Source organism: Zeus faber (assembly GCF_960531495.2).
Source record: "Zeus faber genome assembly, chromosome: 1".
In the NCBI taxonomy this organism is placed as follows: domain Eukaryota; kingdom Metazoa; phylum Chordata; class Actinopteri; order Zeiformes; family Zeidae; genus Zeus; species Zeus faber.
In genome coordinates, this window is record NC_137193.1 from 16,961,344 (window position 1) to 16,977,080 (window position 15,737).

At 47.9% G+C, this 15,737-nt stretch overlaps 1 protein-coding gene across 2 annotated transcripts in view; it reads left to right on the forward strand.

Moving 5' to 3' along the window:
• ddah1 (dimethylarginine dimethylaminohydrolase 1) overlaps positions 1-13,724 on the forward strand; it is a 70,840-nt gene extending 57,116 nt beyond the window's left edge. For both annotated transcript variants that reach the window (XM_079999504.1, XM_079999503.1), the window contains 3 exons: positions 4,024-4,143; positions 9,230-9,373; positions 13,064-13,724. In XM_079999504.1, the coding sequence (XP_079855630.1) occupies positions 4,024-4,143; positions 9,230-9,373; positions 13,064-13,174 (375 nt within the window). In that variant the 3' untranslated portion in view covers positions 13,175-13,724. The remainder of the gene's footprint in view (positions 1-4,023; positions 4,144-9,229; positions 9,374-13,063) is intronic.
• The last annotated feature ends 2,013 nt before the right edge of the window (positions 13,725-15,737 follow it).

Consider the following 15,737-nt stretch of genomic DNA (forward strand, 5'->3'; position numbering starts at 1 on the left):
TTCCCACTCAAAACAGCCTCTGCTGATGATGTTTGGACTGCTCTCTTGAGTCCTGATTCAGTATAAGCGCTATTAATAGACACTCGCCGAGTGTTTCACTAAGACCCCTGAATTCTCCTGACTCAGAGGTTCATCGCCGGGTCACGTCCTCGATGGCTCCATGTGTTACGCTAATCCGAACAGCCTCGCTCTCGTTTGAATTCTTTACAATGCGCCGTTTGAGTCGGGGGTTAATGATGCGTCCTCCGGAAGAGCCCGTACTGTTGTTTTTTCCGCATTTCTTATCAATTTTACTCTGCTAATCCGGATTCCGCTGTTGTTTTTTCCGCTTCTTATCGCATTTTTTTTTTTTTTTTTTAAAGCCTGCTCTGTTTAGCACTCCGCAATTAATTGCAGATGTCAGGTCCCTGATAGGTGGAGGTAATGAAGAACATTACATTCACCTCTTCTCCTTCTGGCCGGGGTCACAACAGGGCCAACCATTTTCCACAGCCAAACGAACCAACTCGATACAATGCTAAGACGTTAACATGGCTGCCACTGAAGAATGTAGAGGTCAAGTTCAGTTTATACTCGGTAATAATTCGGTATCGGGGTCTTTTTCCGATGAGAATGTTGGAGAATTCCAACCAATCGGATTACAAAGTAAAGCCACTGTTGTCCGCTCTCTTTCGTCCTCGCTCTCTCACCCTGTCGGGAGTTATTTTGTGATAATGACGGCCCGGCTGCACAATATCCCGCTTATTACAAGGTTCTTAAAAGATAACAATGAGCGGCCAATATTTATTTTATAACATGTATACCTAGTTTTGTAACTGTGGCGGTTTTGCCGCCACACCCACCCAAGTGACGTGTTCAGGGACCTTCAGCACAGAGACACAGACGACTGGGTTGGACACACCAGTTTGTTGTAGAGAGAGGGCTGGTTGGAATAAGCCCAGGAGCAGATGGACATGTGTCCTGACAAGGCTCCTCTCCTGAGTAGGTGTGGGGATGGGGGTTTTACCTGTTGCCCGTTAGACCAACCAATGAGCCACAGGTATGCAGCCACTCTGGTCCTGGGCCCCAATTACCTAGACCCAGGACAGGTGTTGCTGCTCAAACCACACCACCCCCACACCGCAGTAACTAGTATGGCTAGTGCCACGGCGGGCTTGGCGGCTGTAAAGCTTCTCCTTAGCTTCCGCTAAGAAAAATAATCCACTACAACGTGGCTAAAAGAGCAAAAATGTAGCAACTATTCGTCCTACAAAAAAAATAGCTTTCCCTTTTTCATGTTATTGGTGTGCGTTTTCCCCGTTTTCCCCGTTCTTCACTTCAAGTCTTCCATTGTAGTTTCTATGTAGCGTCACAAAATCCCGCCGCTAGCTTGTTTTAGCATTAGCATGAAATGAGGGATGTGAAACCACATGGAGAAGTGTTTGCCCGTGATAACAACGTCAATATTTAAAGGACAGCAGTTGTTATTCAGAGGTAACTGACCGCTGATTGCTGCTACTGACCAATCACAATAGGGTATTCCACGGCGCTGTGTAAGCATCAACATCTATTTGTCGTTAAATGTCCCGACGTGAATCTTCGCACCAACCACTCAGCCCTCGGAGAGTAAACGTTGTTTCCACTGCGTGCTGTCAATAAAACCCAACAAATCTGGTCAAAGATTCTGCCCAAGGTTCACAGGCCGCAGCAAAATTATAATATGGACCAGCTCGTCCCCGGGAGTGGTTAACTGTACTTGCTTCGGCCGCATTATCATTGCTGCATCGCACATTAATGAGCTCAGGAGCTGGGCAGCGCTGCACAAGCTCTCACAATCGATCCCTCCTGCGTTAATCACTGTTTGATCTCGGCTCTATCAACCCGACACGGTTTTTTATCAAAGTCCGGCGAGCAAGCTCTCCAATGAGATGCCAGGAGGTCACTAGGGCTTTTCTCTAATTACACGGCGCGGCCCCGGGCTCAGCCACCTCATCTCACACATCTCCTCATCCCGTTCTCCGTTCATCAAAGCAGATGCAAAACCTTATCTAAGAACAGACCTGCCAACCTGCACGCAATTTGTGTACCAACCATGCAAATCTTGGTCGAAATATGCAGGTTCGAATTACCTGCTGAAACTATGAAAAAACAAAAATAATAATAATAATAATATATATATACATATATATATATATACTCTATATATATATGTTGTAATTACGTAAAAACAATCCATCAATACAGAGCAATCATGTACGTTTACTGTGTTTTTAAACAACGTGCCTCGGATTGGACCTGATGTGCTTGTGCTTCTGTAACCCCTCCCCTCCCTCCCCTCACGGTACTGTATTGTCCCCTGAGGCAAAACGCTGCACTGCTGAGGTAAAATAGGAAGTGGGGGAGTCATAGTCAAGCACAAAAATGTGACTTTAGTGTTAACATATAAAACGTGCGATTCATATCGAGTCACCGGAATCGGCCGGTTTTCAGCTTGATCAGCGTCAGATATCAGATATGTCTGATTCTGATATTAAATTCACACGCCCGATACTGTGCTCATGTACTCGTACCAACGTAATGTAACGTAGTTGCGTAGTTGACGCACAAAAAAGAGCGAAATAAATAAAATGTCGGCTGTTTGGAGGTACTTCAAGGTAAACTAATAACATTAGACAAATTATTTATTTATCGCCTGACAATATTCCAAAAGTGTGCAAACTGTGTATCTATTGCTGTCACTACAGCGGAGCGTCGGCTCTGCTTGTTCCTCCTACTGCATGAGCTCCACTCGTGATGAAAAGTTTGACTCTTTTGAGACTCGGCTCTTGACGAGTCACTCAGTGAAACGAGTCGTTGGACTTGATTCACTTGGTTTAATGCACGGCGAGGGAAGGAGGACTTCCAGTGAACGAAAGTGAGACGAGTCGGCCATTTCTTTAATTTTGCAATGATTGCAGTTTGTTTTGGAATGGCAAGTACCATAAAAATATAACAGAAAGGTATATTTGCACTTGTAAGTGAAAGAGAGTTTCATCCGAAGTTTGAAATGGACATTTACAGTTATAATTTATTAGTTATTTGTTGTGTCGAGTTACATGTTACATTATACTGAAACTTGGTGAGAGTCCCATATTAAATTTTATTGGAACTCAGTGACAGTTTTATGTTCTTCTGTTGTTCTATAGTGAATAATTAACAATAATAAACACGCACTGTCAAAATCAGCAATCTCACTGTTGTGGTAACTGAATTGCAGCATAGTCCTGCAGCATGTGCTGCTGTCCTATCACGTGAGCGTGATCAGGTTACATAATGTATTTGTCATTGACGTACAGCAGATACACCCAATGAGAGCAAATAATAAGAACATTTGATTTCTCCTATCACAGATATCAACTCTAAATGATCATACCACAATGTAAAATATATGTTTATAGTCAAGGTTTTATTATGAACATACAATCCAATGAAATTCTGAATCGCCCCGAATCGGCAGGTCAGACGTTTAAAAAAATCAGAAATTGAAGCGTAAGCGTCGTTTGGTAATTTTACCAGATGATGCATTTCAAGGGATATATCCTAATCCGATAAATTAGTATACTGTATATAGTTAGCTGTAGTAGCTGGCATACGTCCGTTTGTTGCGTCGTCACGGCTACGCTGTGAATAGCTGATGGAGTCATTTAGCTGCAGTAACTCAAACACCACGGAGACTCCCTGTCACACTGTTGTGGTGCTCCAAATATTTCCCCGAGTTTGCCAGGTCTGTAAGAACCACGGAGAATCCCAGAAATCAGAAATGAAAGCAGAAACAATGCAGATCCCGGGTTGGCTCCTGACTTTACAGTTTGGCCCACAAGGAAGAGGACGACGCCTGTTGAGTCCATTATCGTTGCCGCACACGCTGGGATTATTACTTGACCTAATTGTGGTGCCTGCGTTTGTGTGTGTGTGTGTGTGTGTGTGTGTGTGTGCGTGTGCGTGTGTGTGTGCGCGCGTGGGTGCATGTGTGCGCGTGCGTCTGTCCGTCCATCTGTCCCGTAGGACTATGCCGTGTCCACTGTCCCGGTGCTGGGAGGCCTGCACCTGAAGAGCTTCTGCAGCATGGCGGGGCCCGGGATCTTCGTCGTCGGCTCCAGCGAACCAGCGCAGAAAGCCATGAAGGTGTGGAGCCGCCCAACGGCGTTTACGTTACAAAAATCATTCGCCTTTACCATAACAGTCCCCAGCCGACTGGCCGTATCCATGGAAACCGCTCAGCAAGCCCATTTCCATTTTGGCCGTCTTAAGTACGCTGGGATACTCATTGTGTATCCCAGCAGACAGCGGACGCAGGGCGGGGGAGACCTGTGTCGTGAGGTGGGAGGAAACTGGAGCACAGAGAAGGAAAACCAGATTCAAACCCATAATTCATTCACTTTATTTCTCCATGAGCCTTGACGCAGCAGATTCTCTTCTCGCTCTCTTTTTTCTATTTTTTTTTATCCCATCTTCATTTTCTGTTCTTTGGCTCCATCTCCTCGGCATGACAGCGCAGCATGTTTTTTTTATTTAATTTTTTTCCTCCTCCTTCCTTCCCTGATATGCGAGGTATTCGGCCTGCATAGCGCTACAAGATAGGACATCCCGCGTGTGACTCAGAGCAGATTTCCTCCGATGGCTGCCTCACCCCCAAATCTCCCCTCATTAATTCATATCGGCGGCTAAAATCTGCAAGGGGGGGGGGGGACGCACCCAACGTCTTAAATCACAAAGCCATTCTATTCAAACGCCTGGGCTGACTACCTGGTCTCAAAAGGTTCCTCCAAATCGAATCGATGAAGAGTTTGATCACATGATCGGCCTTGTCTAACCCCCGGGAGGGATGTAGAGAGAGAGGACGCGTCGTGCAGGCGGGTAGCGGGATGATTGTTAGTTTATCATTGAGCAGGTAATAAATCCTGGCCTATCCCACTAATGGAATTATCCAGAAGCAAGTCACACCCATCTACACAGAATCAGCACGCTGCGTCACCGATGATGTCGGCACGCACGCTCGCAAGCGCAGGCACACACACACACACATTTTCAGCCCCTTATGCAAGCACACCTGTGCACTTCGCCTCGGAAGTCTCTGCAGCGGCGCTCCGGTTGTCTCCCAGTCTGATATCGCCCCCTGCTGGTCGTTCCCCAAACAGGCTCCAACTTTGACGAACGAGCCAAAGGGGGGGGGGTCACAGGGAGACCATTCGGAAACCAAAAACGCAAACCCCTCAAACCGAGGGGGAGAGGGATTAAGCAAAGTCCAAACACGTCGCAAGCTCTCTGTACGCACTTCGATAGCACTTAAGGAAGCACACCTCGGTGCGCACCGTGTAAATACGCCCGCAAATACATTTTATGTAACGCCCGACACGCCGTCGTCTCGTTAAGATTCCAGGCGGTTTTGGAGCGTCTCGTTAATTAGCTATGGCAGCGAGGAGGACTCATTAGCGAGTCTTAATGACAGACTCCTCGCTTTCTAATTACAGCTTATGTCACCCCCACCCCCAACCCCTCCCCCGGCAATTAGCTCCCGTTTTAAACGGACCTTTAACGACCCTGGATTTGTAATTAGGTAATGTTCTCACAGGCTGCTTATAAATACCTCCATAATGAATGCGGCGCTTGTTTTTTTTTTTTGTTTTTTTTTGTTTTCTTTTTTTTTCGGATGTGTATACGGACCCCGAAGTTTTGTCTCGGACAAATAGGTTTTTCAAGACCCCGGCGTTAGCGGAGCTAAGATAAAATAAGGTAAGACTCTACTCATCTGCGGAGGGAAATTCGGACGTCACGGCAGCAAAAGCAGTGAAAGGAAGAGATGCGAACGGAAACGAGAGAAGACATCGCACGTGCACCGTGAGGGTCGTGTTGCTCGGTGCCCATGCCTCCTTTCACAGGTACCAACTCTCACCCAATTGAAAAGAAGTCATGATATTGGAAACGGTGTGTGGGTCTGTGTGTAGCAGCCCTCCCGCGGTGGGGATCGCACGCCGACGTACGTAACCGCGGCCTTTTCTCTTCCGCGGTCATTCCTCTTCCGCGGTCATCACCACGCTTCGGCCGTGAAGTCTTCCTCCCTCGACGCCGGCGTGCGTGGGCGGAAGGCTTGAGTGCTTCCCCCGCCCCCGTCATTGAGCGCACAACTCACCCTTACATTCTGGATATCCTGCCGGCGTCGGGACTTTCGGGATTCCCGGTCAGAGTCAGGGGCCGTACAGCGAGACACCCCAACACGATGCCAAGGACCCCACCGCAGGACCAGGGCATTGGCCCCTCCTCTTCAAGTGTCGCGTTTGAGACACAAGCCCGAGCTTGTGTCCCAAACGCAGATGTGGGCGCAAAGCGTTGAAATATGAATCGTCGGGTATTTAGAATATTGGAGGCCGAAAAATAACAGAGCATGGGTGTTTGTATAAAGTGGGAGCTCGGGCAGGGGCCTCCTCCCGTGCTCCGGGGAGAGAAGGTATCGGCATCGTACCGTTAGTTATAGTCTGCGAGCGTTCCTTTGTGTTCTCCCGTCGGGCTTTCCTCACCGCAGGAGCCGTGCTGATGTAGGAACGGCCTCCTCTTCTCCCCTTCCTTCCTTCCTTCCTTCTTCCCTTCCCCTGCAGTCGGTTTGTTCCTGATTAGACATTTCAGAGCTAAACAATCTGCGTGGGGGCAGTAATATTTCCAGGGAGGAGGGGAAAAATGTGTCTCAGCGACTGCTCGTAAACAATTCACAAAAGGAATTCATGTTCACCCTATCACGGCAATTTCCCCCGACCGGGATAAGTGTTCCGAATAAGTTTTAGGCGTAGTTTGTCTTTTGTTTATGTTTTTTAAGGATTCTTTCCTTCGTCATTGTAAAACCTTGTGAGGGCCTCATGGGGAAGGATCGGTATGGCAGAACAATACAAACTATTCAAAATCAGGTCCAACGACCGATGACCCACGTAGAAAGGCGTCCAGGAAATTCCGCTGCAGCGTTCCCTTCCGGTGAATATCTTTTGCTTTTGCCAGTCTGACGGGGCAACTTCTGCGGTTGCCGGTCTCCGTTTTCACTGCCCCCGAACCCCGTCCTCCATCCTTGGCCCGGGTCCCGGCGTGACTACCCACCGTCCTGGGGCGGCGAAGCGAAGTTTTCCTCTTCCTTTCCTTTCCCTGGCGCTGGGAGGAGACGGCAAAAAACGTGACGCTCTCCCGAAAACCAATTTGATTGTTAGCCGAGAGTCCCGCGTGATCGCACCTCGCCGCCAGCCAAAATAAAGAATGTCAGATGAGCGCATTTGGTTGAGATTTAACGAAGCGCGACCTTGCCCTTTCACGATTCTGCTCACATGACCGCAAACAGCTGCCGTGGCCGTGGTTTAAAGAAATAATTGGAAAAAAGCTATCGTAAATGTCAGCCCGTGAATTGTCCCCATTAGCGTCTCTGTCTGATTAGATTTAGTTTAACTTTGTGCCTCAGCTGTTGTCATAGACCCCACCACCTCATCTGAGGTGGAATTTTGCGACGCGATGACGCGAAGACAATGGAAATTCTACGAAAGCGTTCTAAATCTACAGGAGGGCAGAGCCGAGCGCCTCGTCGCCGGGTGACACGGAGCTCTGCATCGAGCGACGCTCCGCTCGCAACGGACAAGGAGCAGCAGACTCGGCTCCTCGGGCGCCGTGCCATAACGTCACACAGGAGATTTTCCAGGGGGAACCGGGGAAAACATTTCCCTGTTGGGAGCGTTTGCAAGCGCCACGGAGATTGCTCGCCCCATTCGGAGGCGACTTCCTGTACGCCTCCGGAGCCGTTCCTCGACCCCGAATGTAGTGCTTGGGAGCGGAGATGAGAGGAGCCGATGAGCAGGGAAAACTCTGATCTTTGGTAGAGTGGAAGTCCCTTCTCCTTTCTGTTCGACTCAGTCTCCCCCTTTATTTGTGCGTGTGTGTGTGTGTGTGTGTGGGTGTGTGTGTGGGTGTGAGATGGACAGTGTTTTCGCTTCGGGCTGCCGCAATCAATTAATCAGTTGCAAACATCTCTCAGCCTCTCTCAATCTTGATTGAGAGACACACACACACACACACACACACACACACACACACACACAGACACTCACACACTCATACACATCTAAACACACTTATGCCATCAGTTCCTAAGCCTGGTCTAATCCAAATAGTAGGAAAGTGCTCTTCTGAACCAAAAAATGGAGTGAATAGCTGTATATAATATCTAATATAATTCTACATAATACTTTAGTTGTACTAGCCTCTCAGCCCAATCATATATATATATATATGTGTATATATATATATATAAAATCGTACATAAACGGACACTGTGTGTGTGTCCATACAAGGACCACAAACCTCCCGTTGGACCACCAAGCACTGGCAGTATCTCGACTGTTGTCTTCGTTTTTTTTTTGTGCGTGTTTTCTTTACCTTCCCCATCATGGCCATCGGTGCGGGTGAGAGTGAGCGAGGGAGGAGAGGAGAGAGAGAAGACAGCACCGGAGGAGCAACAAGAGAAAGATGGAAAGGAAAGTGAGGCGTGTCGGGAGGTGGGGGGAGGTGGGGCGGTGGGGGTGTATCTGGTGGAGATTTCACGCCGGAATTGCCATTTTATTATCGTCTTCCTCTTTCATCCTTATCTTTTCCCTTTCTTTTCCTCCCTTAACAGCTTTTCCCGTCCCCTCTTCGAGGTGCCCTCCGCCCGCAGAGGCTCCGGTCGTAAACATCAGGAGGCACCTGTGCCGATGCGCGGTCGTAACCTCCTCAGCCCTCCCCCACCACCCCAGCCCCCACCCCAACCCCCGCTCCACTCTTATGTCACGTCTCACCTTCAAGTCTGTCAGATTACATAAATAACATGACATCTGCCGAGAAAGAATGTCTGTCTGTGTTCTCCATTAAGGCCCCCACCGCCCCCACCATAACCCCCACCCCCCGATCACGGTCGGGGGGGGGGGGGGGGGGGGGGGGGGGGGTTGGATGATGAAGAGGGGGGGGGGGGGGGGGCTCGGTACTGCCTTTGGTGCAGTGTGTCCCTCGCGGCCCGGCCGTCTGACTGTTTGTCAAAATACCAGACTTTTTCTGGGGTCTGTCCAACTGCACACATTGCTGAGCGCCTCGCTCCCTGTCTGTTTAATGGATTGTCCCTCCAGGCCGTCTTTCCATTTTCCCGCCCGTTTGACCCGTCCTCTGTCTGACCGTCTCGTCCTGTCCGCTCCGTTTTTTGTCCGTCCGTCCGCAGGTGATGCAGGAAATGAGCGATCATCAGTACGTGAAGGTGACGGTGCCCGACGACCTGGCCGCCAACTGCGTGTACATGAACCTGCCCAACAAGGGACACGTGCTGCTGCACTGCACGTCGGAGGAGTTTCCGGCGAGCGTGAAGGTAATCCCACGGCGCGGTTGTTTTGTGGCGCCGCCTCTTCGGCGTTAAGGGCGCGAGGTTCGCGATTCGGCGAGGCCCGGTTCCTTTAGTGGGATTAGTGACTCGTAGTGCGCAGGGCCGGGCGAGGGGCGCTGAGGAAGGAACCCGGACGGAAGCAACCTACTTCGGCCGTTGTCCCGTCCAAAAATGTCTAAAGTAGGTCATGCCACCAAACGCGGTTGTCCGCACCGAAACTCAGTGCACGTGTTTGTGACGATAGAGTGAGGAAAGAGTCAGAGCAATCCTAAATGCCACCATCTACGTATGTGTTTTTGGACTAATTGCCTAATTGAGGCTGGCAAACTATTTGGCTCTGAGCATGATGACGCCTTAAGAAGTCACTTTACTCGGGAGGAACCTGGAGATAAACAAACGATGATTGAGGGGAAAGTCTTCTTTGAGAACTCTTGCCAGTTGCTTGTGATTTCTCTGGGCTCACAATGGGACCAAAGCCCTTGAGTTTGTTTATGTTATCAAGCTGGCCAGGAAGGATACAGAGATGCTGCTGAGTCCTCTGTGCTAGTCACGCTGGTCGGTCCTGTCCACTTTCAGTGCTTCGCAGTAGTAGCTCATGAAATTTTTACCCAGCGTTGAAAGGAAACTCCGACTTCGAAGCCAGTGATTTTTTTCCCGAATTTCAATAGGAATTCTCTGTTGTTGGCTCCAGACTTTGTCTTACGGAGACGGCCCTCGGGTTTCAGGGTTGGCTGATGAATGATTCCTTTCCTCCTAAACTGAGTCTAAATACCAAGGCATCTCCAAGGCAAAACTTAACTGTGCTCACAGCAATTCCTAATAACCTTAACAAAGACGTTTGCATCACAGACATAAACAGCCTTGGGTGGTGTGAAAGCACCACTTATCATCATTTCCGGACTGTTAAGCGCACTTGAATATAAGCCGCACCCACTGAATTTTTCAAAAATATTTATTTTGAACATAACTAAGCATAAAATAACAAAACACAGCTTGTAACAAAAATGCCTACCAAGAAAGTCACTGGTCACTATCTTCCACTGAAACCACTGAAGTCATCTCCTTCGGTGTCGCAGTTGAATGGCCTCAGAATTGCTTCATCCGATGTTGGATCGTTTTCATTGTCGCTCTCGTCACTTTCATCCGGAGGCAAATTCCCCGCTGAGCTCCTGCTGCCCTCTTCAACACGCAGCAGTCCAGCCTTTCCAAACCCGTTGATGATAGCGGATTTTTTGACAATTCTCCACGCTGTCAGGACCCACTGGCAGACACCACGATGGTCCCCCTCTAAAATCCTCCAACCTTATTGCGGTGGCGATTGTTTTGGCTTTCAGTCGAATCTGTACAGATGAACCACCTCGGCCGTCTGCTCTCTGTGTGTTGACCCGGTCCATCTGCTTTTCTTCCCTCTGAAAGCTTTTGTTGTCTTTTTGCACCAGAGTCAGTTCCTCACGCCGCTGTTTCCAACGTCTTATCATCGACTCAGGCTCCCGTGCAGCGGCTCTATTTCCTTTTCCCTCAGCCAGATCGATCGCCTTCAACTTGAAAGCTGCATCATATGCATTCCTTTGTGTCTTTGCCGTGATGAGGGTGACGAAATGACGACCGCAAATGATGGGAAGTTTGAGCGCGCTCGATTTAATCTAAACAGTTACATTTTTTCACCTTAACCCGTTCGGCAATTTCGTTGGTCTAATGAAAGCTTCATGCCGCCAAAAAACTGAGCACCGTCACATAATGGGTTTTTTGCTCAGTTTTTTGGCGGCATGAAGCTTGTGAAAGCGGGAAAAATCCATAAATTAGCCGCGTCATTGGATAAGCCCCGAGGTTCAAAGCTTGGATAAAAAGCAGCGGCTTATAGTCCGGAAATTACGGTCGATATTTTCTGCTTTTAGCTGTGAGATGGGATGGACGACCCATCCCGTGGCATTAGCCAAACCATTGAAAACGCTTAAGATCGGCCACCCGGGGGAATATTTCAGGAAAAGTATTTCCAATGAGTCGAGATCCAACCTTCATGGGAAGGGAGCTCCAGAGCATGCTGTGGAAGGCCAGAGCCCCCCTCAGCCCCGCAGTTTGGGGAGCGCCGAGGACGATGTCGTTTGACCCGGTGACCCTCAGGTGTTGTCCGTTGAATTCCTTGCGCTTGGAAAGGCAGAGTCGATGTCCTTTAAAGCCCTCGTCGTTCTTTCCACGTCGAAACAAGTCAACACGAGCTCCCGATTCTCCCAGGATCAAACCCGACACCCTGCAATCTGCTGAGACAGTGCTCAACCCTCAAAATGTACTCTGTGGCTAGAACTCCAACCTCCAGCCGTTATTTTTAGAACGAAAAGAAAAAAAAAACAAAAAAAAAACACAAAATTCTGCCTCTGTGGAGGCTGCTCTGCTTGTTAAGTCAGCGAAAAAAAACAAAACAAGAAAATACTTTCCCAAGAAGATTAATGAGCGGGATTCAACTTGACTGTGATGAAATCCATATCTGTGATTTGTGCTTCCTTTGCTTTGATAAAGAAACCTCCTCGCTGACTGTAGACTAATGCAGGTCGGCCAATTCCCCTCCAGAAACAGGCCTCAAAACCGCCTTGTCGTCCTGGAGGCGAGGCGTCTCAGGCCTGTGCCGAAACACCGGAAGCGTGCGTAGACTTTTTTTTTGGTAACGCAGCTCATTCTGTTTATTAGAGCCCCTGGCGTCAATATAAAGACATTACTCAATGCGCGAAATTATTATTATTATTAGCAGCCACACAGCATTTCGATCTGAGAGTTTTTAGAGGTCCTTTGTACATTCACGCTGTGTATTGTTAGTCTTCGCACGTTTCACAGGAGTCTCTTCTAGAATCAGAATCAGAATCTGTTAATAAAAAAAAATTATAATAGATATACTGACAAATGTGAATACACAGAAATAGCCCAAAATACAGAACATAAATAGCCAAAGATATAAAAATGTGAATACGCAAAGTGTGATTCTATGTATAGGATAAATTATTGCTATAAGTTTAAAAAGGTTTAAATTATTACTATGTACTTGTATATGTATATGTAATTATTGCAGTGTTATAACCTATATAGTGTTATTCCTATATATTGCACGGTGAAAAATGTAATAAAAATCTCCAATCTCCCACTATTTTTAACTCCTCTGTTATGTTGTTACGTAATGGCCCCACATTGACAAAGGCAAGGGGTCCTAAGGGGCTTCTTCTAACCCGACTGTCAGCCACACGGCGAAACCAGCCCCAGAGCGGCCCATCATAGGAATAATCGCGGTCGAGACAAAAGCAGCCGGCCGTTCCAGGCTTCCGAACGTGACGTCGGGGGCCCCGCTGAGGAGCCTCGCTTGGGGCCGCTGTTACCTCACAAGATGAATGGGTCGACTCGGTCACCCTTGGCTCCGCCACCGGTTCACGCTCGGTATCACTGCGGGGTCGAGAGTGAAAAGTATCCCGTTTCGTTTTTGGAACGGGAGTAGGAAAACACCGATTTTTCTCCTGGACGAACTCCACGGGATCGCACATCGCTTTATGAGGCTCTTTTCGGCATGGTGTAATAATCATATTTTGTTGGGGGCGGGGGGTTTGGTCACATCGGATTGGATTGAACCCGAAAAGTGACCCCGGAGGGACGGTCCGTCTCATGTCTACCTGTCTGCGTTTTGTGTGTGTGGCGCAGGTGTTTAAGAAGCTGAAGAACTACACGCTGGTGCCCGTGTCCAACGCCGAGAAGGCCAAGGTGGACGGCGCCCTGACGTGCTGCTCGGTGCTCATCAACAAGAAGGCCTGATCCCCACGACGCCGCCGCCGCCGTCACCACCACCACCACCACGCCCCAAGAGCGCTCAGTGTTCAGTCAATTTTTCGTGCTCATGTGTAAATGTTTACGACCTTTTAAGAGAACCACACACACACACACACACACACACATACACATACACACACAATCACTGGAGAAGAGCAAAACACATGAACCTCTTTTATAGGTGATTTTTTTAAAGAGACGCAGTATTGTACACGTCGTGCTGTAGATATGTGGGGGTATAACGCGTACGAGTAGAGCTACGGCGCCGTTGTGTTGTGTCTTGATTGACGATTTGCAATGGGGTTTTTTATTTTTTTTTGTTTGTTTTTCTCGAGGGAAAAGAAAGTAAAACCTTCATGCTGAGCCGTTGAGGCAAAGTCACATGGAAAATGTGTTCATTTGTCAGGTTTTATCAGGTTATCAAGTTTGGTTCACGGTCCTTCAGGTGTGAGCTGTCATCATGACCGCACAAAAACATAAAGATTTGAACAGCTTTGTATATTTTCAAAAATATATGGCGTTTTGTCCGACAATACAGGCTATTTTGAGTTCTTCATTCTAGAATCGGGGTGCGGTGAGAGTTTGGGCATTTTGCACGGTCGATCCTCGCTGTCGATCCAGAGCCACTCCAAGACCATTGATACCGAAATTCAAGGCAACAGTCAGTCACTGTGGTCTCCATTCTCCATCTTCCGTCCTCCCGTCCGTGAGCTTCTGATTCCATTCACTCTGGGACGGGAGTTGGATCAACCTGCGACGAACCCTCCAGTACCATCACAGGAGCGGCGTCCTCGCCGACCTTCAACCAAATGCCTTTCCAACGTCCCGTCATCCCAGGCTGTGTCCATGACTCCTTTTGCTCGTTTCTCTCAAATACTTGACCGCTGCCTCTTGCCTGTGTAGCGTCTTGTGCATTCTCCTCCCTGTTGTTGATATTAAAAGCAGCACCGGCGAGAGTTCACCGGAAGCTTTAGGAGCTCTTCGCACCCAGGCCTCATACCGCTGTTGCTCGGCCTGTTATGGCAGCCGGCCCACCTTCAACTAGCAAATGGACTTCGCAGCTTAACAGCGTCGCATTCAGCTCGTAGGGTATATTCACCCCGGGTGCCGTCGCGCCCCCCGTCGCGCGGGTCCCTCGGCGTGGATAGTATTGCAAAGGTCCGAGCGGAGGAAATGACATCAGCCGGCGGTCCAGCCCACCTTGTCTGCTGCCGCTGCCGCTGCAGAGCCGCTCGGCCCCGGCCTGGGCGGTGATGAAACATGGAAAGAATTCTTTTTTGGGAGGAGAGGCTTGTATGCCAGTAAACATTCTCTCTCGCTCTCGCTCTCTCTCTCTCTCTCTCTCTCTGTCTCTGCTATTGCCTCATAAACAATCAGGGGCTAATTTATGACCATGACATCAGCCAGTCTGGCAAAATAAATGTGATCGCATGGCGTAAGACAGTGTAATGTGTGACACTCTTTAGTATATTTTACACAAGGCTCCCAGCCAAATAAATGACGAGACCACACTTCCAGAGCACCCAGCTCTCAAGCCACTACAATTAGTCGGCGGGCACCAGCAAATGTACCTTTCAATTTGGATTCACCAAGATTGCTGGAAAGCATGTTTTGTAGATATATTACAATCTGGGTTTACACGTATACAGATCTTCCTCTGTACTCTCTGTCAAACTATACTTCAGGTCTAATGGCCACCAATCCCAAATCTGAACTCTATTCCCAAATAGAGAGCTCCTGGCTTCCTTCTTTTTATATTCTGTTGATGCAAAATTACACAACCTACGTTAAAAGTTATGGCCTCTTGGTTATTGCTGACCTAAAGTTGTTTGTTTCTCCAAATATTTCCAAACGTTAAACCTGCTGGGAATAGCATTTGGTCTACTCGAATCTAATCTATTTTGCAACCTCTTTCCAGAACATCTATTTGTGCAGCGGCCAAAATAATGAATGAATAAAATACACATCATGAGCTGAGATCTTATGGCATTTTCATCCTTAGAATTGTGGATGGAGAACACAATGGAAGTATACTGTATGTCACTACTGCTACTTATAGTCCTTCATTCATATACTGCTGCACTTGGATCTCGGTGAACTCTAGTCCTTGGTACTAAGCGGTGTTGTGTCGCCACCTTGTGATCAATGGATGTAAAAATGATGTGCCCCCTTTTGGAACTCAATTTGAAGCCCTTCCTGTAAAAAAAAAATATATATATATATATATATATTTATATATATAAATTACTTAAACTAGTTTGGTAATAGTCATTAGTCAACTATTCATTAATAATAAAATATATGGAGCATCAACTGGAACTTGGGGGCCCAAAAGGCCTTTGCAAAGTTATTCTAAAGGGTATGGTACATTCATTTTAAGCACCGAGTGAATCAGAATCAGGATCAGTTTATTCCGGCAGGCACATTAACATATTGTAGGAATTTGTGAGATTTGGTGCGTTTCTCTAAAATAGAAATATAAAAAGTAAAAATAAGCCAATGTCAAATATATACAAATATCCCAAAAATAGCAAACAGAAATAGTCAG